The sequence below is a fragment of the Siphateles boraxobius genome, unplaced genomic scaffold (genome assembly GCF_051911475.1).
Source record: "Siphateles boraxobius isolate OS27281-9 unplaced genomic scaffold, OSU_SipBor_1 84, whole genome shotgun sequence".
Classification (NCBI taxonomy): domain Eukaryota; kingdom Metazoa; phylum Chordata; class Actinopteri; order Cypriniformes; family Leuciscidae; genus Siphateles; species Siphateles boraxobius.
In genome coordinates, this window is record NW_027509213.1 from 381,574 (window position 1) to 401,285 (window position 19,712).

General features: G+C 43.1%; 2 protein-coding genes across 2 annotated transcripts; both read left to right on the forward strand.

Annotated features, from left to right (window-relative positions):
* The first annotated feature begins 252 nt into the window (after positions 1–252).
* On the forward strand, positions 253–969 carry LOC143731033 (neurexophilin-1). Its single transcript, XM_077221674.1, has one exon. It carries the CDS (start codon positions 253–255, stop codon positions 946–948), a length of 696 nt encoding a protein of 231 aa, XP_077077789.1. The 3' UTR covers positions 949–969.
* An 835-nt stretch (positions 970–1,804) lies between these two features.
* Positions 1,805–19,521, forward strand: ica1 (islet cell autoantigen 1). Its single transcript, XM_077221481.1, has 13 exons — positions 1,805–1,929; positions 2,357–2,386; positions 2,474–2,639; positions 2,728–2,800; positions 3,599–3,722; positions 4,004–4,202; positions 14,524–14,649; positions 14,865–14,963; positions 16,173–16,261; positions 16,339–16,388; positions 16,823–17,065; positions 17,702–17,782; positions 18,146–19,521. The coding sequence occupies exons 2-13, from the start codon at positions 2,370–2,372 to the stop codon at positions 18,256–18,258; spliced, it is 1,380 nt and encodes a 459-aa protein (XP_077077596.1). The 5' UTR covers positions 1,805–1,929; positions 2,357–2,369; the 3' UTR covers positions 18,259–19,521.
* Positions 19,522–19,712: the final 191 nt, after the last annotated feature.

Genomic DNA, 19,712 nt, shown 5'->3' on the forward strand with positions numbered 1-19,712 from the left:
TGTAACAAACTGTAACATTTGAGTCATTGATCCAAGAGCTCACTAATAAAAGCTCTCTTGTATGACAGATTTGCTGTCAGGTAAAGTCTGCTGTCAAGGAGATATTGTCTTTCTGATGTGTGTGTATTTTTTTAGTTCGGTGTCTCTCTTTTGTCTAAAAACTCATTCTCTAAAGTCTAAAAGTCTCATTTTGTTTCGTCTCAGATCAGATATGCCAAAGGAAATAGTCCTCTGACCTCAAGGTCTCTACATATGGCAAGGCCAAAGACGACAATGAAGCCGTCATGTGCTGATTCTGACCCTTTGCCCGAATCGAGTCCTGATGTCCGTGACGCTGACCCCAACCTAGGCCTCCTGTCCGACAAACTCCGCTCATGTCCCGAGCAGGAGCTGTGGGATTGGGCCCCGAATCTGACGGAGACACACCCGTCCGGCCAACAATCAAGGAAACGGCTTAAGGTGAAAAGAGGAAAAGCTAAGATGTTCGGCTGGGGAGATTTCCAGTGCAAAGTGAAGTCTGCAAGCCTCAACCTGTTGATCACAGGGAAGATTGTGGATCACGGCAACGGAACGTTTAGCGTTTTTTTCCGATACAACACCACCGGCGGTGGAAAGGTCTCCATAGGGCTGGTTCCTCCAAGCAAAGCGGTGGAATTTGATGCAACGACTCAACAAACTGTTGTGCACTCGGTGGAGTCGAGGATGTTTAACTGCAGGGTGGAGCATGAGAAGGTGGAGAGAGGCACCAAAAGCACACGCTGCTGGTATGACCCGTCTCATAGCTGTGACCAGGACCAGACTCAAAGCCATGTCTCGTGGCTCTGCTCAAAACCGTTCAAAGTCATCTGTGTCTACATATACTTCTACAGCCTGGACTATAAACTGGTGCAGAAAGTCTGTCCAGACTATAACTACCACAGCGAGTCTCCGTACTTACCTTCTGGATGATCTTTTATCTCATAATGAGAGAAGCCAGCTCATATTATAATAATTTTATTTTTTTTATTTTTTAAATTGTGAAAAATATTTAGTTGCCTACTGTTTGTCTCTATACTCTTAACTTAACTGATCTCAGTGGCAGGTGCTGGTGAATATGTGTCATTATTTCTGACAGACAGAGCAAAACTTAATGAGTTCCTGTAATTGATTTTTCTTTGCTGAGATCATGTGTCAACAGTTTTGTCATTTCTCATGGTGAATTAATGAAATTGCTGTGAAAGTGAATGTAATTTCATTATTGAATACAATCTGCCTCCATGCACTTGGGGGCAAATACTTATCACATTGAAAATGAATGTAAAATGCATGTTTACCTTAATGTTTCTTAAAACTTCTACTTTTCCTAAAAGTAATAATTTCAGAGCGTCCATTATCATACAGAAATGCGGGGGGAAATGTGTTCGTCATATGGAAGTATTTTTGCACGGCCTTTATTTTTTACAGTAAGTCTTAATAAAAATATGCTTCAGTTTCTTAGTGCAAAATGTAATTTCTTTCTTTCACCCGAGTGTCTCTAAAGAATCGCAAACTGAGGTGATTAGTCTATTCTACTAAGCGCTGAGAAAAGTAACAGACACCACATGATAACGCCTGTTATGTTGTTGAGAAAAAATTGACAACTGGATAATACTACAAAAAAGGAACTTTATTAGTAATATAGAAGCAACGAAAACTTAAAATATCATATTAATATCATAATATAATTGAGAACGATCACAACTGCGCATTTACAGTCACTGTTTCAAGATAATTGTCATTCAACCCACCCCTCCATTCTTCCTATATTCGCAGTGCGCTCGTGCAGTAGGGCGCTGACGTCATCGCTCCTTCTGCAAGAACTCGCACCTAAAAAACGCAGTAGGCTACACATTCAGCGTTTCATTTTCCAATTGCAGAATGCCTTAAACAGCCGGGATCCAAACTCATAAGGTGAGTCTCACACTATTTAAAATCATTATAATGCCTTTTATATTAAGTAGATAATTTCCTGCATTTACTGTAGCTGTTGCATAATGACATTATAGTGCTGTTTGTTTTGGTGCGGCAGAGAATTAAATCCGGATGTGAGAATCACATGTAGGATGATGAATATTGTAAGTGACGAGTGTACTGTAGCATTAATTAGGTTTATTAACAGAGATATCATCTTCCAGTAGAGAAATGCCCGCAAAAGATAAAGAGGGGCCTGTTCAGTCAATTATGTGTGGTGCATTGATGAAGCATGAATGCTTTTTTTTTAAATAGCACAATGACCAGTTATCTTCTATAAATTAAAACTGTGTTAAACATGTTAAACTAATAAATATGTGACAGTATCATCAATTGTGATGAAATTATTTTCCCTTTTTTTTCTCAGATAATTGATCAACATGGAGAAAGGGAACCAGTGAGTATCCATTAATTTGCAGACATTCATGATTGTAGACTTAAACAAATGAGATGCTTTCATAATTGGTGTGTCATGTCTTTGCAGAGGTTATTCTCATTTTGACCAGTTTCTCCAAAATCAAGAATCATCTGTGGTGAACAAGTTCCAGCAGAAATACTGGAAAACCAAACAAACACTGATCAAAGTCACAGGAAAGAAGGAGGATGAGCATGTCGTTGCTTCCGATGCTGACCTGGATGCTAAACTGGAGGTGAGAAATGGACAGAATTCAGACTTTTCTCTGAATCTGGACGAATCAAAAGGTCGTGATGGATTTGGTTTGGCATGCTTCCCCTCAGGTGTTTCATTCAGTGCAGAGAACGTGCATGGAGCTCCTTAAGGTGATTGAACTGTATCAAAGGAGGATCAGCTGTAAGTAGACCTCAATTTCACACATTTATTGATATTCACATCCCTGATCTCTAGTGAAAAAGAAGTGCGCTTAATTGTATTGAATGTGCACTTGTAGTGTACTTCTACTCTTAAAAGTATATTTAGAGAAACTGTACTTGTCGATAATATAATAGCAATGAAATAAAGGGTTCTTTTAGTGTACTTAGAGTCCACTTTCATAAATGTTTCCTAACACACTTAAGTACACTTTTAAAGTGCACTTTGTTATAATGTCAAATTAAAGGTTTTACTTTAAAGTACATTTTAAACCATTATGTTTGAATAATCTTTGTCATTCTTTAAAAAAAAGATAACTATTTTGTTGCTGACTAAAATACTACAGCATGTGTAACATTTAAAGAAAACATTGTAAATGTACTCATTTGCAACTTCAGCATTACATTCATATCAATAACTATACAGAAGCTAGTATACAGTATAGTATACAGTAGTATACAGCTGCAGTAGTACAGCTAATTGCATTTAATATAATTTAAAACTATAATATATTTTCAGTTAATTATAAACAACATGCATTTAAGGGTCTGAAAACATTGCATTCAGTTTGCACTTACTGTAAGTACATTCTTTTAAAGTATATTATTTCCATAATAAGTACTCTTTTCTATGTCAAAGTGTACTTGTTTTTCATTTGTTTTTCAAAACTGTTTGCTGTGCCGTTCAAATGTTTAAAACTTAAAGGTGGATTTTTTGTCATAAATTAGTATTCAATGGAAATAATTAGTGTATGCGACTTAATTCTGATGCTCTTTTCAGTTTTGTCTGAGGAGGAGAATGAATTGGGTCGGTTCCTGCGTTCGCAGGGCTCTCAAGACAAGAGTCGCGCTGGAAAGATCATGCAAGCTACTGGGAAAGCGCTCTGCTTCTCTTCACAGCAAAGGTCTCTTCATTAATTCATTGTTTCAAAAACAACCCTGCTGAGAAATCCAGCATTGCTGGTGAGCCGTATGTTTTGCAGGCTGGTTTGCTCTGGTCACCAGCATGTGAAGCTGGTAGATCAGCTCAGGTTTGACTATGCTGGTCCACTATAGCTAGTCCAGCACTGTAACCAGCCTGGAATTCATGCTGGATTTTTTCAGTATTGAAGATTCTAAATAATCTTCAGTCAGTCACATGCGATTGGTTTGAGAATTATTGTCATTCATTGGTTCCTCACTGCAGATTGGCGCTGCGAGGTCCACTGGGCCGCCTGTACCAGGAGGTGGAGACCTTCCGTTACCGAGCGATCTCAGACACGTGGCTGACGGTGAACAGGATGGAACAGTCACGCACGGAGTACAGAGGAGCCCTGCTCTGGATGAAGGACGTTTCTCAGGAGCTCGACCCGGACACACACAAGCAGATGGAGAAGTTCCGCAAGGTCAGTCTGTCCCAAAGCACCAGTTTTCACTAGTGCTGCACGATTAATCATATCGCAATCGTGATGTCAAGCCTATGTGATTATATGACGCAAATGCTGCGATTTTATATGAAATAAACAAATTAGGGCTGTTAACGCAATTAACGCGGCATAGCCCATCTGTTATTTTTTTGTCATCCTTTGGCTAGTGTTCCATGATCCCGCCCTTATTCGTGCGAATGCTTTAAACCATTCATGCGTGACAAGTCAAAAGAGAGGGCACTGCCTGTGAATGTCCTGACTGGCTCACAGAAAGACGCGCGCCAGTATAATGCGCATGCACAGGCCGCGCGCCAGAACACAGTTCTCTTTCGCGCTTGAACGAACATGAACACACACAATTATGCCAAAATGTGTTTGTCGAGTATCTTCATAACATAAGAGCAGCCTTATGATGGACGTTAAGAGTTGTGAGAGAATGAGGCGCGTGTGAGATCCGCGTCTCTGTCAGCAGCGGCTGCACTTAAAGGCCCAGCAGCCAATAAAACTTTCTGTCAGTAAAGTTAATCAAAGAACAAATGGAACAGAGAAAATGACTCACTGCTCTTGAATAAAGAACTTGTGTTTAATAAGGATTAGTCTATATAAAATTTATAATTTATGCAGCGCAAACTGTTTGATAACTTATTCAATTTCTGTATATGTCCTACCTGCTAGAAAGGAAGGGAGGTCACAGGTAAATATGACATTTATTATGGGTTTATGTGAGGATTGTTTTAAGTTCACTTAAATTAAAAGCTGGGTTTTTTTTGAAGCCTAATAAATGTTTAAAAAATTATAGCTTTCAATTTTCATGACGGAATCACTGTAATGTTGGATTGCTATAATTAATGTTTAAAATGGGGGAGAGGGGGTCATTTTTATCCAGACATCAATGGCTTATTGATCATTATAGGTGTTATCAATCATTTAGTTGTTGTTGCTAGTTTGAGTTGAGAAATACACATTTCAGAATTATCACTTAGGGACCGTTCGGTATTTATGGAAGGGGCCACCGGAGGAAAATAGGGGAGGGTCATGCCTTTTTTTTCTTTGTTGAGGGGAGGGTCATCCAACTTTTTTTTAGTCTAGGGGGAGGGTCACTTAACTTTTGTATTCATGAAAACAGCAAAATTTCAAAGTGGCTTGTTCGGTGCATATTTCCAATGTAGCTCCATGTAGCTCCCTCAGTCCCCCCTCTCCATCGCTAGCAGATGCGTCTGAGCCTCGCGCTGTGGGTTTCGAGTGGTGAGACTGCGCGCGACCCTCGGGTGATTCGCGAGAATTAAAACATGGGCCAGTGATTTAAGAAAAAAAAAATTAAATCTGTTTTCATATTAATATTATTGATGATATCAACTTTGAGTAAAATTACACTGAAAAATCTTTCAAATACATGTAAAATAAATACTCCACATGTCACATGACCCACGTACAATCAATCAGTGGTCGCTCTAGAAAAAAGTTTGAAAACCATTGAGAGGGCACTAGCAGCAAAGAGCGAAAGTGATTTCTGGCGCCAATACGTAGGCAACTCTTCAAATATCCTTTCGGTCCCGGTGATTTGAAATTGTGCAAACAACAGCTTTTTCGTCTGAGAAATGGAGTTTTGGATAATGTTCAGCTTCGGCAGCTTAAAGGTAATACCTATTATGCTAAAATATATAATGACTGAGGAAGCCTAGTGACGAGTCCATAGCAACCAGTAAATGTGTTGAATTTGTTATACCCGCTGTCACTGTGCTTTGTTGAATGGTCTCATCAGGGCCGGCGCGTAGGCGAACTAGGCAATTGCCTAGAGCTGCACTTTTGTAAGGGCGGCAAAATGTGTGCCAACCGGGAATGAACAATTCACAAAATAGGTTATATATATGATTTACTGGGCTGCCGCCGCCCCGACGGCGCGCCCCTGCTCTCACGAGTCATGACTGGGTGATGGGAAGTTCGGATCATTTTACTGACTCTCTTGAGTCATTCGAGTCATTTCGTTTACTTCATTTCGTCACGAAGTGCGGCGATCGGAACCCGGAGGCCATTCAGTATGAAAGCATGGGAAGCGATCCCAGGGATATCAGAATGGGTTCTGAGCACAATAAGACAGGGCTATTCACTACAGTTCGCTCGCCGTCCCCCGTGCTTTCGAGCACAGAAATAGCGAAACTGTTGTGCAAAGGGGCCATAGAACCGGCTGTAAAGGCCTGACTCGCTCAGAAAAGGAGGTACCGGTTCCATGACACCTTTGCACAACATTTTCGCTATTTCTGTGCGGAGTAGCTAGATGTGCTACTTCCGTATTCACTTTCGTCGCGGTCCGTGCTCGAAAGCGCGGGGGACGGCGAGCGAACTGTAGTGAATAGCCCTGTCTTATTGTGCTCAGCACCCATTCTGATATCCCTGGAATCGCTTCCCATGCTTTTACATGTTAAGCTAGGGGCAGAATGTCCTGTGGGTTCCGATCGCCGCACTTCGTGCAGTGGGCTCGGGAAACTGAACCGGAGGTATGGGCGCGGCGCGCGCGTCCTCGGTGCTTGAATACAGCGACTCGCTGACAGCGGTGGCTGGCTGTTGCTTTGAATGGGGAACGTTTTGTGATCAGGGAACAGACTTAATGGACTGGCAACAATCTCCATCGAACATGAACTGGCACAGAGAATCGAAATAGAGGATGCAGTTAAGACCTTTGCTGCGATGAAGGCCTGCCGTGCGCGCTTCTGAAACGTAAGTTAAGCTTTATTTGCTCTTTAGTCATTATTTAAGATGCTGAACCTGCTGATGATATAATGTGTTTGCAGACATTTCATTTGTGTGTGTTTTACGCACATACGAAAGTGGTGTAAAGAGATTTGCAACAGTAATTTGAGGAGGTGAAATGTGATTATTTGGAAAAGTCCTGTCATGACTGCTTAAAGAAAAATGCCAGCAGGCATTTGCCTCCTGCATAAACTTTAATATTGTTGACATTTAGGGCACACGCGCGTTGGGCACTATTTGCGTTATATGTAGGCCTATGGCTTATTGGTCTTTGTGTGTTGTTGCTGGTTTTGCGTTATATATATGGCATATTGGTCTTTGTGTGTTGTTGCTGGTATTCGTTGCAAATAGAGGGGCGGCACAATTGTTTTTCGCCTAGAGCGGCAGAAGTGCACTCGCCGGTCCTGTGTCTCATTGTTATATTTCATGTGAATAACGTTACTAGTTAACGTTAACGTTAGATGAGTATGCAGGAAGTGTTGCTTATTGTGTTTCCACAACAATGTGAGTAAAATCTAGGATACTGAAATGGCCACCTAAACGTGGAGTGTGATGTGTAACGTACGCAGAGGTTTGTCGTTTGTCATAGTTGTAAAAATAACAATGGCTTCTGAACATCTTTACCAAGCGTAAACGAATACAGAACTCAATAAATTATCGGGGAGGGTCATGCATTTTTTCACAATCATTTTGGAGGGTCATAGAAAAAATTATTGCTGGTGAAGGGAGGGTCAAGTCTTTTTTGACAACAGATCTCAAAACTCCTCCGGTGGCCCCTTAAATAAATAACGAAAAGTCCCTTATCTGTGTGTGCATTTTGCTTTAGAACCAAGCAAGTTGACTCATGAAACCATTTGTTTATTATATCGCAATCGCAGTATTGACCTCAATAATCGCAATATGACATTTTCCCCAAATCGTGCTGCCCTAGTTTTCACACACAATCGGGCTATTTTGAAAATGCCGCCGGGGACAAATTACTGAGGCGTGGGTTGCGTTTCTTCGGGGTATACTTTTATGGTGTACTAAAAAGATTATCTGTATAGACAAAGCATGAAAAAGAGATACTTTTACTAATGTGTATTGATCTTTCTGAGATCTCATAGATCATAGGTTGGGCTAGTTTTCATTCCTTTTTGATGAGTTTTGAGTTGCACAAAATTTTTCTATGACTTGCCAACCCTGCAGTGACGGTGTTACTGCAGTGAAACCCGTTTCAGCAGCAGGAGTAACGTGTCTTTTAATCATTCTCATCTGCAGTGGGACGAGATAGACTGCGTTCAAAATCGCATACTTTCTCTACTATATAGTAGGCAAAAAACTGAATGGCTGCGTCCGAAATCGCTTATTCTCTTGAGTAGGTACTTATTTTGAATAAGTAATTACTTCACAACCGCTAAAAAACGATGTTCTATATAGTATGAATAAGTGTACTATGAATGTTGTCTGGATGTACTACATCTGCCATGTTGTCATTGTCATGTGAGCTATCAGCATCAGTTGGTTCACTTCACTGCCATTCATAAATCCTCTCTTGTGGCCTCATGGGATAGTAAAGTGTGCATTGAATGCACACTTCAGAATCTCACAGGAAGAAGTAGCTCATCTGGGTACATTTTTCCTACTCTTTTATGAGTACTGTGAATTCAGACATACTTATTTTGTCAAATACATTTTGCACCTACTATATAGTAGGGAAGTATGTGATTTCGGATGCAGCCAATGTGACAAACTCTCAAACTCAAACTCTCATAAACCCGCTCCTGTGGGACGTGTCAAATATGCATGTGTGTGTCAGTGATGTGTGAATTATGGAGTGGGTTGCTTGTATCTGCCCCTATACTACACGCATTCAAACCATACAGAACATACTTCTTTAGCACTCCTAAAGTAAGTACTTATTCAAAATAAGTACCTATGTAAGAGATTATGTAAGAGATTATGTGATTTCGGACACAGCCAGTGTGAGGGGAGAAACTACGTTTTTGAAGCTCTACATCAATTGAATCAATAGTTTTGTAAAATGATTCACAGTTCCCTTGCGTAGTCACTCCTAGTTACGTCGGATGACGACGAATGGGGGTTTCGCCTAGAAAGCCAATCATCTTCGTGTATTATAAAACGAGCCAATGGCGATGAAATGCCATGGGTCTGCGGAATTTGCATAGCGTATCTCCGCCCCACCGTGTGGGTATAAAAGGAGGACGCCGGCAACATGCAGATATGTTTTCGCTTCGGAGCCAAGAGCTTCTCTTCACTCCACAAGTCAAATCCTGAGTTTCAGTGACATCATCTTCTCTTCGAGACGAGCGAGCTCTCCGGTGTTGGTGTGACGGCGGTACCCAGCGAGTTTCACATTGCCTGCGATCTGAGCAGTGATCTGCCAGTCTGTGTGTTCTCCCTGGTCGCCTCAGCATCACTGAGTTTTCCTCTCTGAAAGAGCTGCACGTGGCACGTCTTTTTAAAGATGTCTCGCCCGTGTTCTTCTGGGTGCGGTCGATTCCTGTCTTCCTTTGATGGGCACAATCGCTGCTTTAGCGTGCTCTAAGCCCAAACACGCAAAGCAGCGATTGTGCCCATCAAAGGAAGACAGGAATCGACTGCATTGAGTCTCAATGATCTCATTCAAGAGAGAGTCCCCTCATCCACACCCCGATCTACACCCTCCACGAGAGGTGGTACTTCGGCTGGTGGATGGGGTGACTTGAGGGTGATGGTGTGGAACAATCCGACGATGCGTCCTCGGACCACGCCCCCCTCTACAGTGTTGCAACCAGCGAGTGCTCCGGTGATTCTACCAGGTCTATCTATTGATGCCCCGCGTGTTTCATTCGGCGCTCCAGAGGAGGACTCGATGTCGATCACGGCATCACAAGGCGGGCAGGAGTCATCGGGAAGTGACGATGCGGCTGCGTTTGCTCCTTCTGGAGTACCAGCGTTGCCCTATCAGATCCCGAGATGACTGCCATGCTCTCCCGGGGCGTCGCGAGCATCGGGCTTGAGTGGAACCCTCCACCCTGCCCTGAGCGGTCGCAGTTGGATGATTGGTTTTTGGGTGCGGCTGCCGCCTCACGGCCACAGCCAACCCCAATATCATTCTTCCCGGAAGTGCATGAGGAGCTGGCGAAGTCATGGAAGGCTCCCTTGACCTCCCGTGTACGTTCGTCAGCTTTCTCCGCCTTTCCCCCCCTCGATGGGGCGGTCGCCCATGGGTACACTGGGATTCCCCCGGTTGAACGCTCTGTTGCCATGCAACTGTGTCCTCAAGGTGCTTCATCTCATGGTACTCCTAAGCACCCGTCCAAGGCCTGTAGATTTTCGTCTACCCTCGTGGCCAGATCTCACAGAGCTGCAGGACAGGCGTCCGCCGCTCTGCATGCGATGAGCACCTTGCAGGTCTTCCAGGCCCAGCTGCTCAGAGATATGCACGAGGCGGGGACTGACCCAGGGCTCTTTGATGAGCTGCGTGCCGTCACTGACCTCGCTCTCCGAGCGACGAAAGTGGCCTCACGCTCCCTGGGTCAGGTGATGGCCACCTCTGTGGTCCAGGAGCGTCACCTATGGCTGAACCTGGCTGATATGCGGGACGCTGAGCGCACTCGTCTGCTCGACGCCCCCATATCCCAGGCCGGCCTCTTCTGCGGAGCGGTTGAGGACTTTGCAAAGCAGTTCTCAACCGCACAGAAGCAGTCTGAGGCGATCAAACATATTCTGTCCCGACGGCCCGCTGCTGCCTCCACCCAGTCGTCGGTACAGACGCCTCAGCCTGCTCGCCCGACCCCTGGCAGAGCAGATCCCCATGGAACGCTGGTCCTTCCCTGGTCTCCTCTGTCAGGACGCGGAGCATGACCGCTATGCCACCCTCGCCTGGGCCGGTCACTCCGCTTCGCTGCCCCTCCGGGGGGATGTCTGTGGTTCCCATGACCCCGCTGGTTCAATTTCTGGCAGCTTGGTTAGAGCTTCCCAGCCTGTCCCGCTGGGTCGCCCGAACTATCAGGCTCGGCTATGCGATTCAGTTCGCACGGTCTCCTCCCCGCTTCAGGGGAGTTCGCTTCACTATGTTCGGTGGCAATGCCCCTGTCATGAGAGCGGAGGTTGCTACCCTGCTGGCAAAGGGTGCAATCGAGACTGTCCCTCCAGCCGAGATGAAGTCAGAGTTTTGCAGCGCGTACTTCATTGTCCCCAAGAAGACCGGTGGGTTACGGCCGATCCTGGATCTGCGCGTCTTGAACCGCTCCCTTCACAGGCTGCCGTTCAAGATGCTCACGGCCAAACGCATTTTCGAATGCGTGCGGCCGCAGGATTGGTTTGCAGCGATAGACCTGAAGGACGCCTACTTTCATGTCTCCATTTTACCTCGACACAGACCGTTTCTCCGGTTTGCTTTCGAGGGCCAGGCATACCAGTACGCGGTTCTCCCATTCGGGTTGGCTCTGTCTCCTCGCGTCTTTACGAAGGTCGTCGAGGCAGCACTTGTTCCCCTACGCGAACACGGGGTTTGCATCCTGAATTACCTTGACGACTGGCTAATATTAGCTCACTCTCGAGATCAGGTTTGCGAACACAGGGACTTAGTGCTCCGGCACCTAGCCCGTCTGGGCCTTAGGGTCAACTGGGAGAAGAGCAAACTCTGCCCCGTGCAAAGGATCTCTTTTCTCGGTATGGAGATCGACTCGGTCGCCATGTCCGCGCAGCTTACGAGCGAGCGTGCACACTCACTGCTGACTTGTCTTCGACAGTTCGATGGCAAGAGTGCGGTCCCACTGAAATTGTTTCAGAGGCTCCTGGGGCATATGGCATCTGCAGCCGTGGCTACGCCGCTCGGATTGATTCATATGAGACCGCTTCAGCTGTGTCTTCGCGATCGAGTCCCGAGGTGGGCATGACATCATGGCACGCTCCGAGTTCCAGTGACTCCGACCTGCCGTCAGACCTTCAACCCGTGGAGGAACCTCAGTTTTCTACGGGCCGGAGTTCCCCTAGAACGAGTTTCCAGGCATGTTGTTGTCTCCACAGATGCCTCTTCCACGGGCTGGGGCGCCATGTGCAACGGACATGCTGCCGCGGGCTCCTGCATGTCAATTGCCTCGAGTTGCTGGCAGTACGCCTTGCCCTGCACCGCTTCCGGGCGTTGCTCTGGGGTCAACACGTACTAGTCCGATCAGACAATACCGCCACAGTAGCGTACATCAACCGTCAGGGTGGTCTACAGGCCCGCCGTATGTCGCAACTCGCACGCCACTTCCTCTTATGGAGTCAGAAGCACCTGAGGTCCCTTCGTGCTATCTACATTCCGGGAGATCGGAACTTTGCAGTCGACGAGCTGTCACAGTTTCGAAATTTGCAGCCGACGAGCTGTCACGGTTTGCAGCCAACGAGCTGTCACCGTCTCCGGCGAATGTCGACTCCATCCCCAGTCGGTCCAACTGATTTGGGACCAGTTCGGGGACGCACAGATAGACCTGTTTGCCTCACACGACTCATCCCATTGCGCCCTGTATTACTCCCTGACCGAGGACACCCTCGGCACGGATGCACTGGCGCACAGCTGGCCGCGGGGCCTAAGCAAATATGCGTTTCCCCCAGTGAGCCTTCTCGCACGGACCAGTTCGGGGACGCACAGATAGACCTGTTTGCCTCACACGACTCATCCCATTGCGCCCTGTATTACTCCCTGACCGAGGGCACCCTCGGCACGGATGCACTGGCGCACAGCTGGCCGCGGGGCCTACGCAAATATGCGTTTCCCCCAGTGAGCCTTCTCGCACGGACCAGTTCGGGGACGCACAGATAGACCTGTTTGCCTTGTGCAAGATCAAGGAGGACGAGGAGCAGGTCATTCTGGTTGCGCCGTACTGGCCCACCCGGACCTGTTTCTCCGAACTGATACTCCTCGCGACAGCACCTCCTTGGCCAATTCCTCTGAGGAAGGATCTCCTTTCTCAGAGACGGGGCACCCTCTGGCACCCTCGACCCGATCTTTGGAGGCTCCACGTGTGGCTCCTGGACGGGACGAGGCAGGTTTGAGTACCCTGCCACCTGCGGTGGCGGCTACCATCACTTCCGCTAGAGCATCGTCCACGAGACATGTCTATGTGTTGAAGTGGAACCTCTTCGTCAACTGGTGCTCTTCTCGCCGAGAAGACCCCATGAGATGCTCGATCAGTGTCATGCTTTCCTTCTTGCAAGATGGGCTGGAGCGAAGGCTGTCTCCCTCCACCCTGAAGGTGTATGTAGCCGCTATCGCCGCATATCACGAAGCAGTTGAAGGTAAGTCTCTGGGGAAGCACGACCTGATAGTCAGGTTCCTGAGAGGATCGAGGAGACTGAATCCTCCTCGTGCCCCTCTCTTTCCCTCTTGGGCCCTCTCGGTGGTGTTAAATGCCTTGCAGAGGCCTCCCTTTGAGCCTCTGCAATCAGTTGAGCTTAAGTTCTTGTCTATGAAGACAGCGCTCCTGGTTGCATTGGCCTCCATCAAGAGGGTAGGGGACCTGCACGCATTCTCCGTTGACGAAGCGTGCCTGGAATTCGGGCCCGGTCACTCTCAAGTGATCCTGAGACCCCGGCCTGGATATGTGCCCAAGGTTTCCACCACTCCCTTCCGGGACCAGGTGGTGAACCTGCAAGCGCTGCCCCTGGAGGAGGCAGACCCAGCCTTGGCACTGCTCTGTCCAGTACGCGCTCTCCGTGCTTACGTAGACAGGACACAGTGTTTCAGGACCTCAGACTAGCTCTTTGTCTGTTATGGTGGGAGACTGAAGGGAAAGGCTCTCTCAAAGCAGAGGTTGTCCCACTGGATAGTGGACGCCATTGCTTTGGCTTACCAACAGCAAGGCCGACCTTGGCCTTGGTGTGACAGCCCACCACCATCCGGAGTGTGGCTTCCTCTTGGGCTCTAGCGCATGGCTCCTCGCTGGCAGACATCTGTAGAGCTGCAGGCTGGGCGACACCCAACACATTCGCCAGATTTTATTTTCTCCGAGTGGAGCCTGTGTCCTCTCGTGTACTCGCTCCAGTCAGCTAGTACTGGACCCGCTCAGGTGTCTTCGCTTGCTCGTTTTATAATACACGAAGATGATAGGCTTTCTAGGCGAAACCCCCATTCGTCGGCATCCGACGTAAAGTCTCCGTTCCCTAATCAGGGAATGAGGGTTACATACGTAACCGAGACGTTTCGAAGTGCTCTAAACTCCTCAAGATGGCGCCACCTGCTGGTCAAAACTGTGTAACTGCAACGAAAACTCAGCCAAAACCCTGTATAAAGAAACTGTTTATAAACCTATTACACATTTTTTCATGAAAGTGTAATCTATTAAATGGAATTTACAAATAATTAAATATCATTAAATATGAAGGCTCTGTAAAATGTATGTTTTATTAATTTGTAGTCCTTGTTTTGTGTGCTGTTAGGCAGAGCGTTGGCAAACTGGGTTAATTAGAAGCAACTAATTATCATTCCCTTTTTGTATTATATACGCATACGTATTAAAATTCATTAAATTAATTAATGAATTCATTTAATGCAGCAGCTTAATCTCTTTATATCCTGCAGGTTCAAACTCAGGTGCGTCACACCAAGACAAGTTTTGACAAGCTGAAGAATGATGTGTGTCAGAAGGTTGATCTGCTGGGAGCCAGTCGCTGTAATCTGCTCTCACACGTCCTGACAATCTATCAGGTGCTGCCACTTGTAGCTTTATTAAATTTATTTTTATTATTATTTTTACCTGAGTTGTGAGCATTGTACATGTGATGTGTGCATTATTATTATATTTATTATCATTATTTGATCTAAATGAATTGTTAATAAAGGCAGTTATCTCTTACAATTTAGCAGAATTCTTGCAGAGAGTCGTGTCATAAAGATAAATATCTGTCTTTTCTGTACATCAGACCACATTGCTTCATTTCTGGGAGAAAACCTCTCACACTATGGCTGCTATTCATGAGAGCTTCAAAGGCTGCCAGACTCATGAGGCTTCATCACTGGGGGTGAGAGCTTTCAGAAGAAAATTATCTCATTAAGTTTTATATTAATATTTTGGGGATGGATGTGTATATTTACTTATAGCTCTCATTTAGTGTTAAAGTTCCCTTGTAGTCAATAATTGTATCCCCCTTAAAACTCATCTTTGATCGCCAAATTTACATATAAAAACAAATGTCCTTGAAAAAAAATGTCTTCATGCCTTAAAATAGCTTGAATGTAACTCTACACCCTTGCCCTTATTTAGTATACGTGGTTCTATGAATATGCAAATTAGCCCCAAGTCCACTGCCCATTTGGGTGCTTGATTTGATAATTTTTATTTAGTTTAAAGGAAGATTATTTTATATTTACATTTATTTAATTATTTAGCAGGTGGTTTTTTTTTTCTAAAGCATATTCTGGAAAAATGCGCATTCAAAAATTTGGAGTCGGTAAGATTTATGTTTTGAAAGAAATTAATATTTTATTCAGCAAAGATAAATTAAATCGATTAAATTGACAATAAAGAGATTTATAATGCTACAAAATATTTATATTTTAAATAAATGCAGTTCCTCTGAACTTTCTATTCATCAAAAAAAAATACAAAAAAAAATATGTTTACTGTTTCCAAGCTTGATCATAAAAATAAATGTTTCTTGAGCAGCATATTAGAATGATTTCTGAAGGATCATGTGACACTGAAGACTGGAGTAATCATGCTGAAAATGCAGATGGAATAAAATAGAAAACAGTTATTTTAAATTGTATTAATATTTCACAATACTAATGTTTGTATTGCTTAAATAAATGCAGCCTTGGTGAGCATAAGACACTTTTTTAAAAACACCTTACCGTCATCAAACTCTTGATTGGTTGTGAATGATACAGAGTGAGGTTTTAATTATAACATATAATTTTAATATTGTCTCTATCAGTAAAGGACTGTTCTTATACTATGTGGGGCAAGTTGTCACAATAGGAAACTACTGCTTATTGATTATTCATCCCAAAATGGGCTTTTGCCCCAGGTTTGTGTTGTTTTTTGTTTTGTTTTTCGTGTGTGTGTTTTTTAATTTCTACTAGACTAGTGTCACCAGATAGACTATTGTCACCAGATACAATTTTTTATTAAATTGTACTAAATCATCTTCCATTGTTTGAACAAACAGGCTGTTATATTATAATGCATGTTCAACAAATATGTTCATCTGTTGTGTCTGATACTCCAGGGTTCAGATCAAGCTTCAAAGAAAAAGGTGAAGAAGAAAACGAAGCCAAAAGCAGAAGACGAGGAGTCGAGTCAGAATACAGATGAAACGTAGGAGCTGTCGGTCCTCATTTCCTTTAGTTTATTATGTGATACACACCTCTAATCGATCGTCTCTTCTGTTTCAGGCTTATTTCAATTGAACAAGAAACTCTGAACAGTAACTCCATACAAACAGGTAAAGCTTTCATACATACATTTGTTATACATGAGTATTATGCACAGGAATAACACAATAACTGATTTTGATCCTTAAAGGGGACCTATAAGGCCCTTTTTCAAAGTCCCAAAAAGGGCTCTTTCAAAAACAAGCTTGAATGTTCAATAAACACATTATTTTTCACATATTCTCCATTGTTGCAGCTCCTCTCTTCCCAGTCTGTCAGTATCGCTCTGTTTAGTTCCTGTCTCTATGAAGCCCCTCCTTCTGAAAAGCACAATGTGCTCTGATTGGTCGGTTGGACCAGTGTGTTGGGATTGGTCAACCCTTTTCATGCTCAAATAACAACATTATACACTAAAGAAAGCTGAAAATGTAAAAAAGCCCAAAAAGACCCCTTAAAAGATGATCAACAATGCCTTTTTTTCTCTCTCTGTGCACTGCATATACAGGAAATGATGAGTGTTTCTCCAGCGGTCAGGAGAAGGACGGCTTGAGTTTGTTGGATGAGATTCTGGGCAGCAGTTCTCTGGAGGACAGGGGTTTCTCGCAGGAATGGCGTGAGGTGTTTGGGGAGGAGGAACCGGACTGCAGTAGCAGAGCAGAGATCCAGCCGTCTGAGGAAGAGTACGCCTTCTTTCTGCCTTCCCAACTCCTCGACCAGAACATGAACGACCGACAGTCCACGGTCTCAGGTCAACAGAGATGTTTGACTATTGGCAGAAAGTTGGTTTATTGTAGACTAGAACAGACTCTTACTGACGTAATGTGATGTATGATGTATTCAGTCGGGTCCTTTAGGGGCGACTTCATCTGATACAATAATAATTGATCATCTTGGAACAAAATATACACTACCCCTATTTTATGTTTTTAAAAGATGCTCACCAAGGCTGCGTTTCAAAAATACAGTAAAACGTGAAATATTTATTTTAAATTTTAAATTTAAAAACAATTTAAAATGACTGTTTTCTATTTAATTATATTTTGAAATGTGATTTATTCCGGTGATAAAAGCTGAATTTTCGGCATCATTACTCCAGTCTTCAGTGTCACATGATCCTTCACAAATCATTGCTGACTTAATTAACATTTTCATTATAAATGTTGAAAACACTTGTGCTGCTTCATATTTTTTTTGGAAACCATGATAAAAAAAATCATGATTCTTTGATTAGAAAAAAATATATGTTGTAACATTATAAATGTCTTTACTGTGAATTGTGATCAATTGAATGCATCCTAGCTGAATAAAATTATTAATTATTTTTTTTTTTTAAACAGTAGTATACATCTACTGTAAATTCTATTTAAAATTGTCTGTATTCCAGGTTGGGCAACAGCCGTTCCACAGAATATCCCTGAAAGCTCATCTGTAGCGAGTCAAATCTCTTCCAAATCTGCAGTGAAAGGTAAAATCAGAGCCTTTTATAGTGTGTTAGACTCGATATTGGCAGTCTAAACATGAATGGATCCATTGTGATGCATTGATCTGAAACAGAATTTAATACTTGTTTACAATCATGTATTTTGTGTTAATTTCTTATCCAGAGTATGAATCATACCTCCTCCCCTTAATGTACTGTTGCGGGTCAATTTGACCCATTTAGATTTTTGAGTTGTTGGAAATATACGGGGAGGAGGGGGTTTCTTGAAAAATTTTTGTTCTAAGGCAAAATATTTACACTTTAGGTTGTCTTATATATATATATTTATTAAATATATTGTAATGCATCTTTTAATCACTTCTAAATGTTTTTTTTTTTCAATTACAGATACCTCAAAAGATCTCTCTGCTTGGTTCAATCTGTTTGCCGATCTGGATCCGCTGTCAAACCCGGATGCAATCGGCCGAACCAATGAGGAAGACGAGCTACTGAACGCTTAATCTGCCCTGAAACAGATGCACTTTATCGCTCTTGTCGCACAAACAGCAGTTTATGCAAGAGGCCTACAGATCTGGATAGATATCAAGTGATTTCTTTATGCCATAGCAGTAAACCTTAATTAGTTAATGAAGAAATATTTTCTGCCAAAGGAAAATAATAATAATCACTCTGGCCTTGATTCCTTTTCTATTGCTAGTATTGTCAAGGCAGTTTGATTTGCCATAACATTGTGGATTTACTTAATGCATAAATGTATATTTTAACATTTCTCAACATTATCAGCAACAGTAAGTCCTTTTTGGTTTGTATATTGTGATATTGCATGTTTTTTTTTTTGTAAATCATTATTTATTGTAAATGTTTGTCTTACTTTAGTGCTGACTACTAAAACTAATGCTGCATTTCAAAAGCCTTAAATATGAGAGGGGTTTAGGACAGTCCTTGAATTAATTTATTTTGTTGAAAGTCATACTTATGGAAACTTTATCTGATGTGAAAGCAGCTGTTACAGTGTATATATTTTTAAGATGTATGGATAAGTTATAGAATGCAACTTTAACCACTTAATTTTTACAGTCTTGGTTCTGGAAGTTATTTTACCTGGAAGTAGTTTTGCCCCCTTAAAAGTGTACATAATAAATAATAAAAACCTCAGTGCTTATGGTAGGTCTGTCTTGAAAGATTTAAACATTATTCGATTTTTTTTTATTCCAGAACCTGACTATCGTACTCTATGTTTGTCAGGAATACCAAGTATTGGTAAAAACTTGGACAAATCAGGTCCTATGAAGTAAGCATTTATGTACATGTTGTGTGTGTGTGTGTGTGTGTGTGTGTGTGTGTGTGTGTGTGTGTGTGTGTGTGTGTGTGTGTGTGTGTGTGTGTGTGTGTGTGTGTGTGTGTGTGTGTGTGTGTGTGTGTGTGTAAACTGGGTCCCTTGTACTACAAGTATCCTGAAGCATTTTAAATATGAACACCTGGGTATTACCTTTCACTCCACATACAACCTGCAAACATGTAAGTGCAATAAAATGTAATAAAAATGTTTTTGGAAATGTGAATCCACATAACACCGAATACTCTGTGGAAACAAATTGTCTTGACAAAGAAAGAAAAATAAATGCATCATAATAAATCAGTAACTGCTTCACCAAATAATGCCATATAATTGTCAATATTTTTGCTGTATTGTGTTTACAGTTCTACCATTAATAAGTAACTGGATGGCATGAAATGAATTAATAAAAGATCTGTAATTCTAATCTAATAGTGTGGCTATACATTTGTGTACTCTATGTATACAAAAACTAACTGGAAACTGATCTTTAAATATGTAGATTTATGAGATAGAGGGCAAGTTATTGCATGATTGATAGATAAAAATGCTTTTTTGTAAATAAATCCACATAACACATAATGTACATAGTCTCAGTACTAATGTAAAAAAAATCCT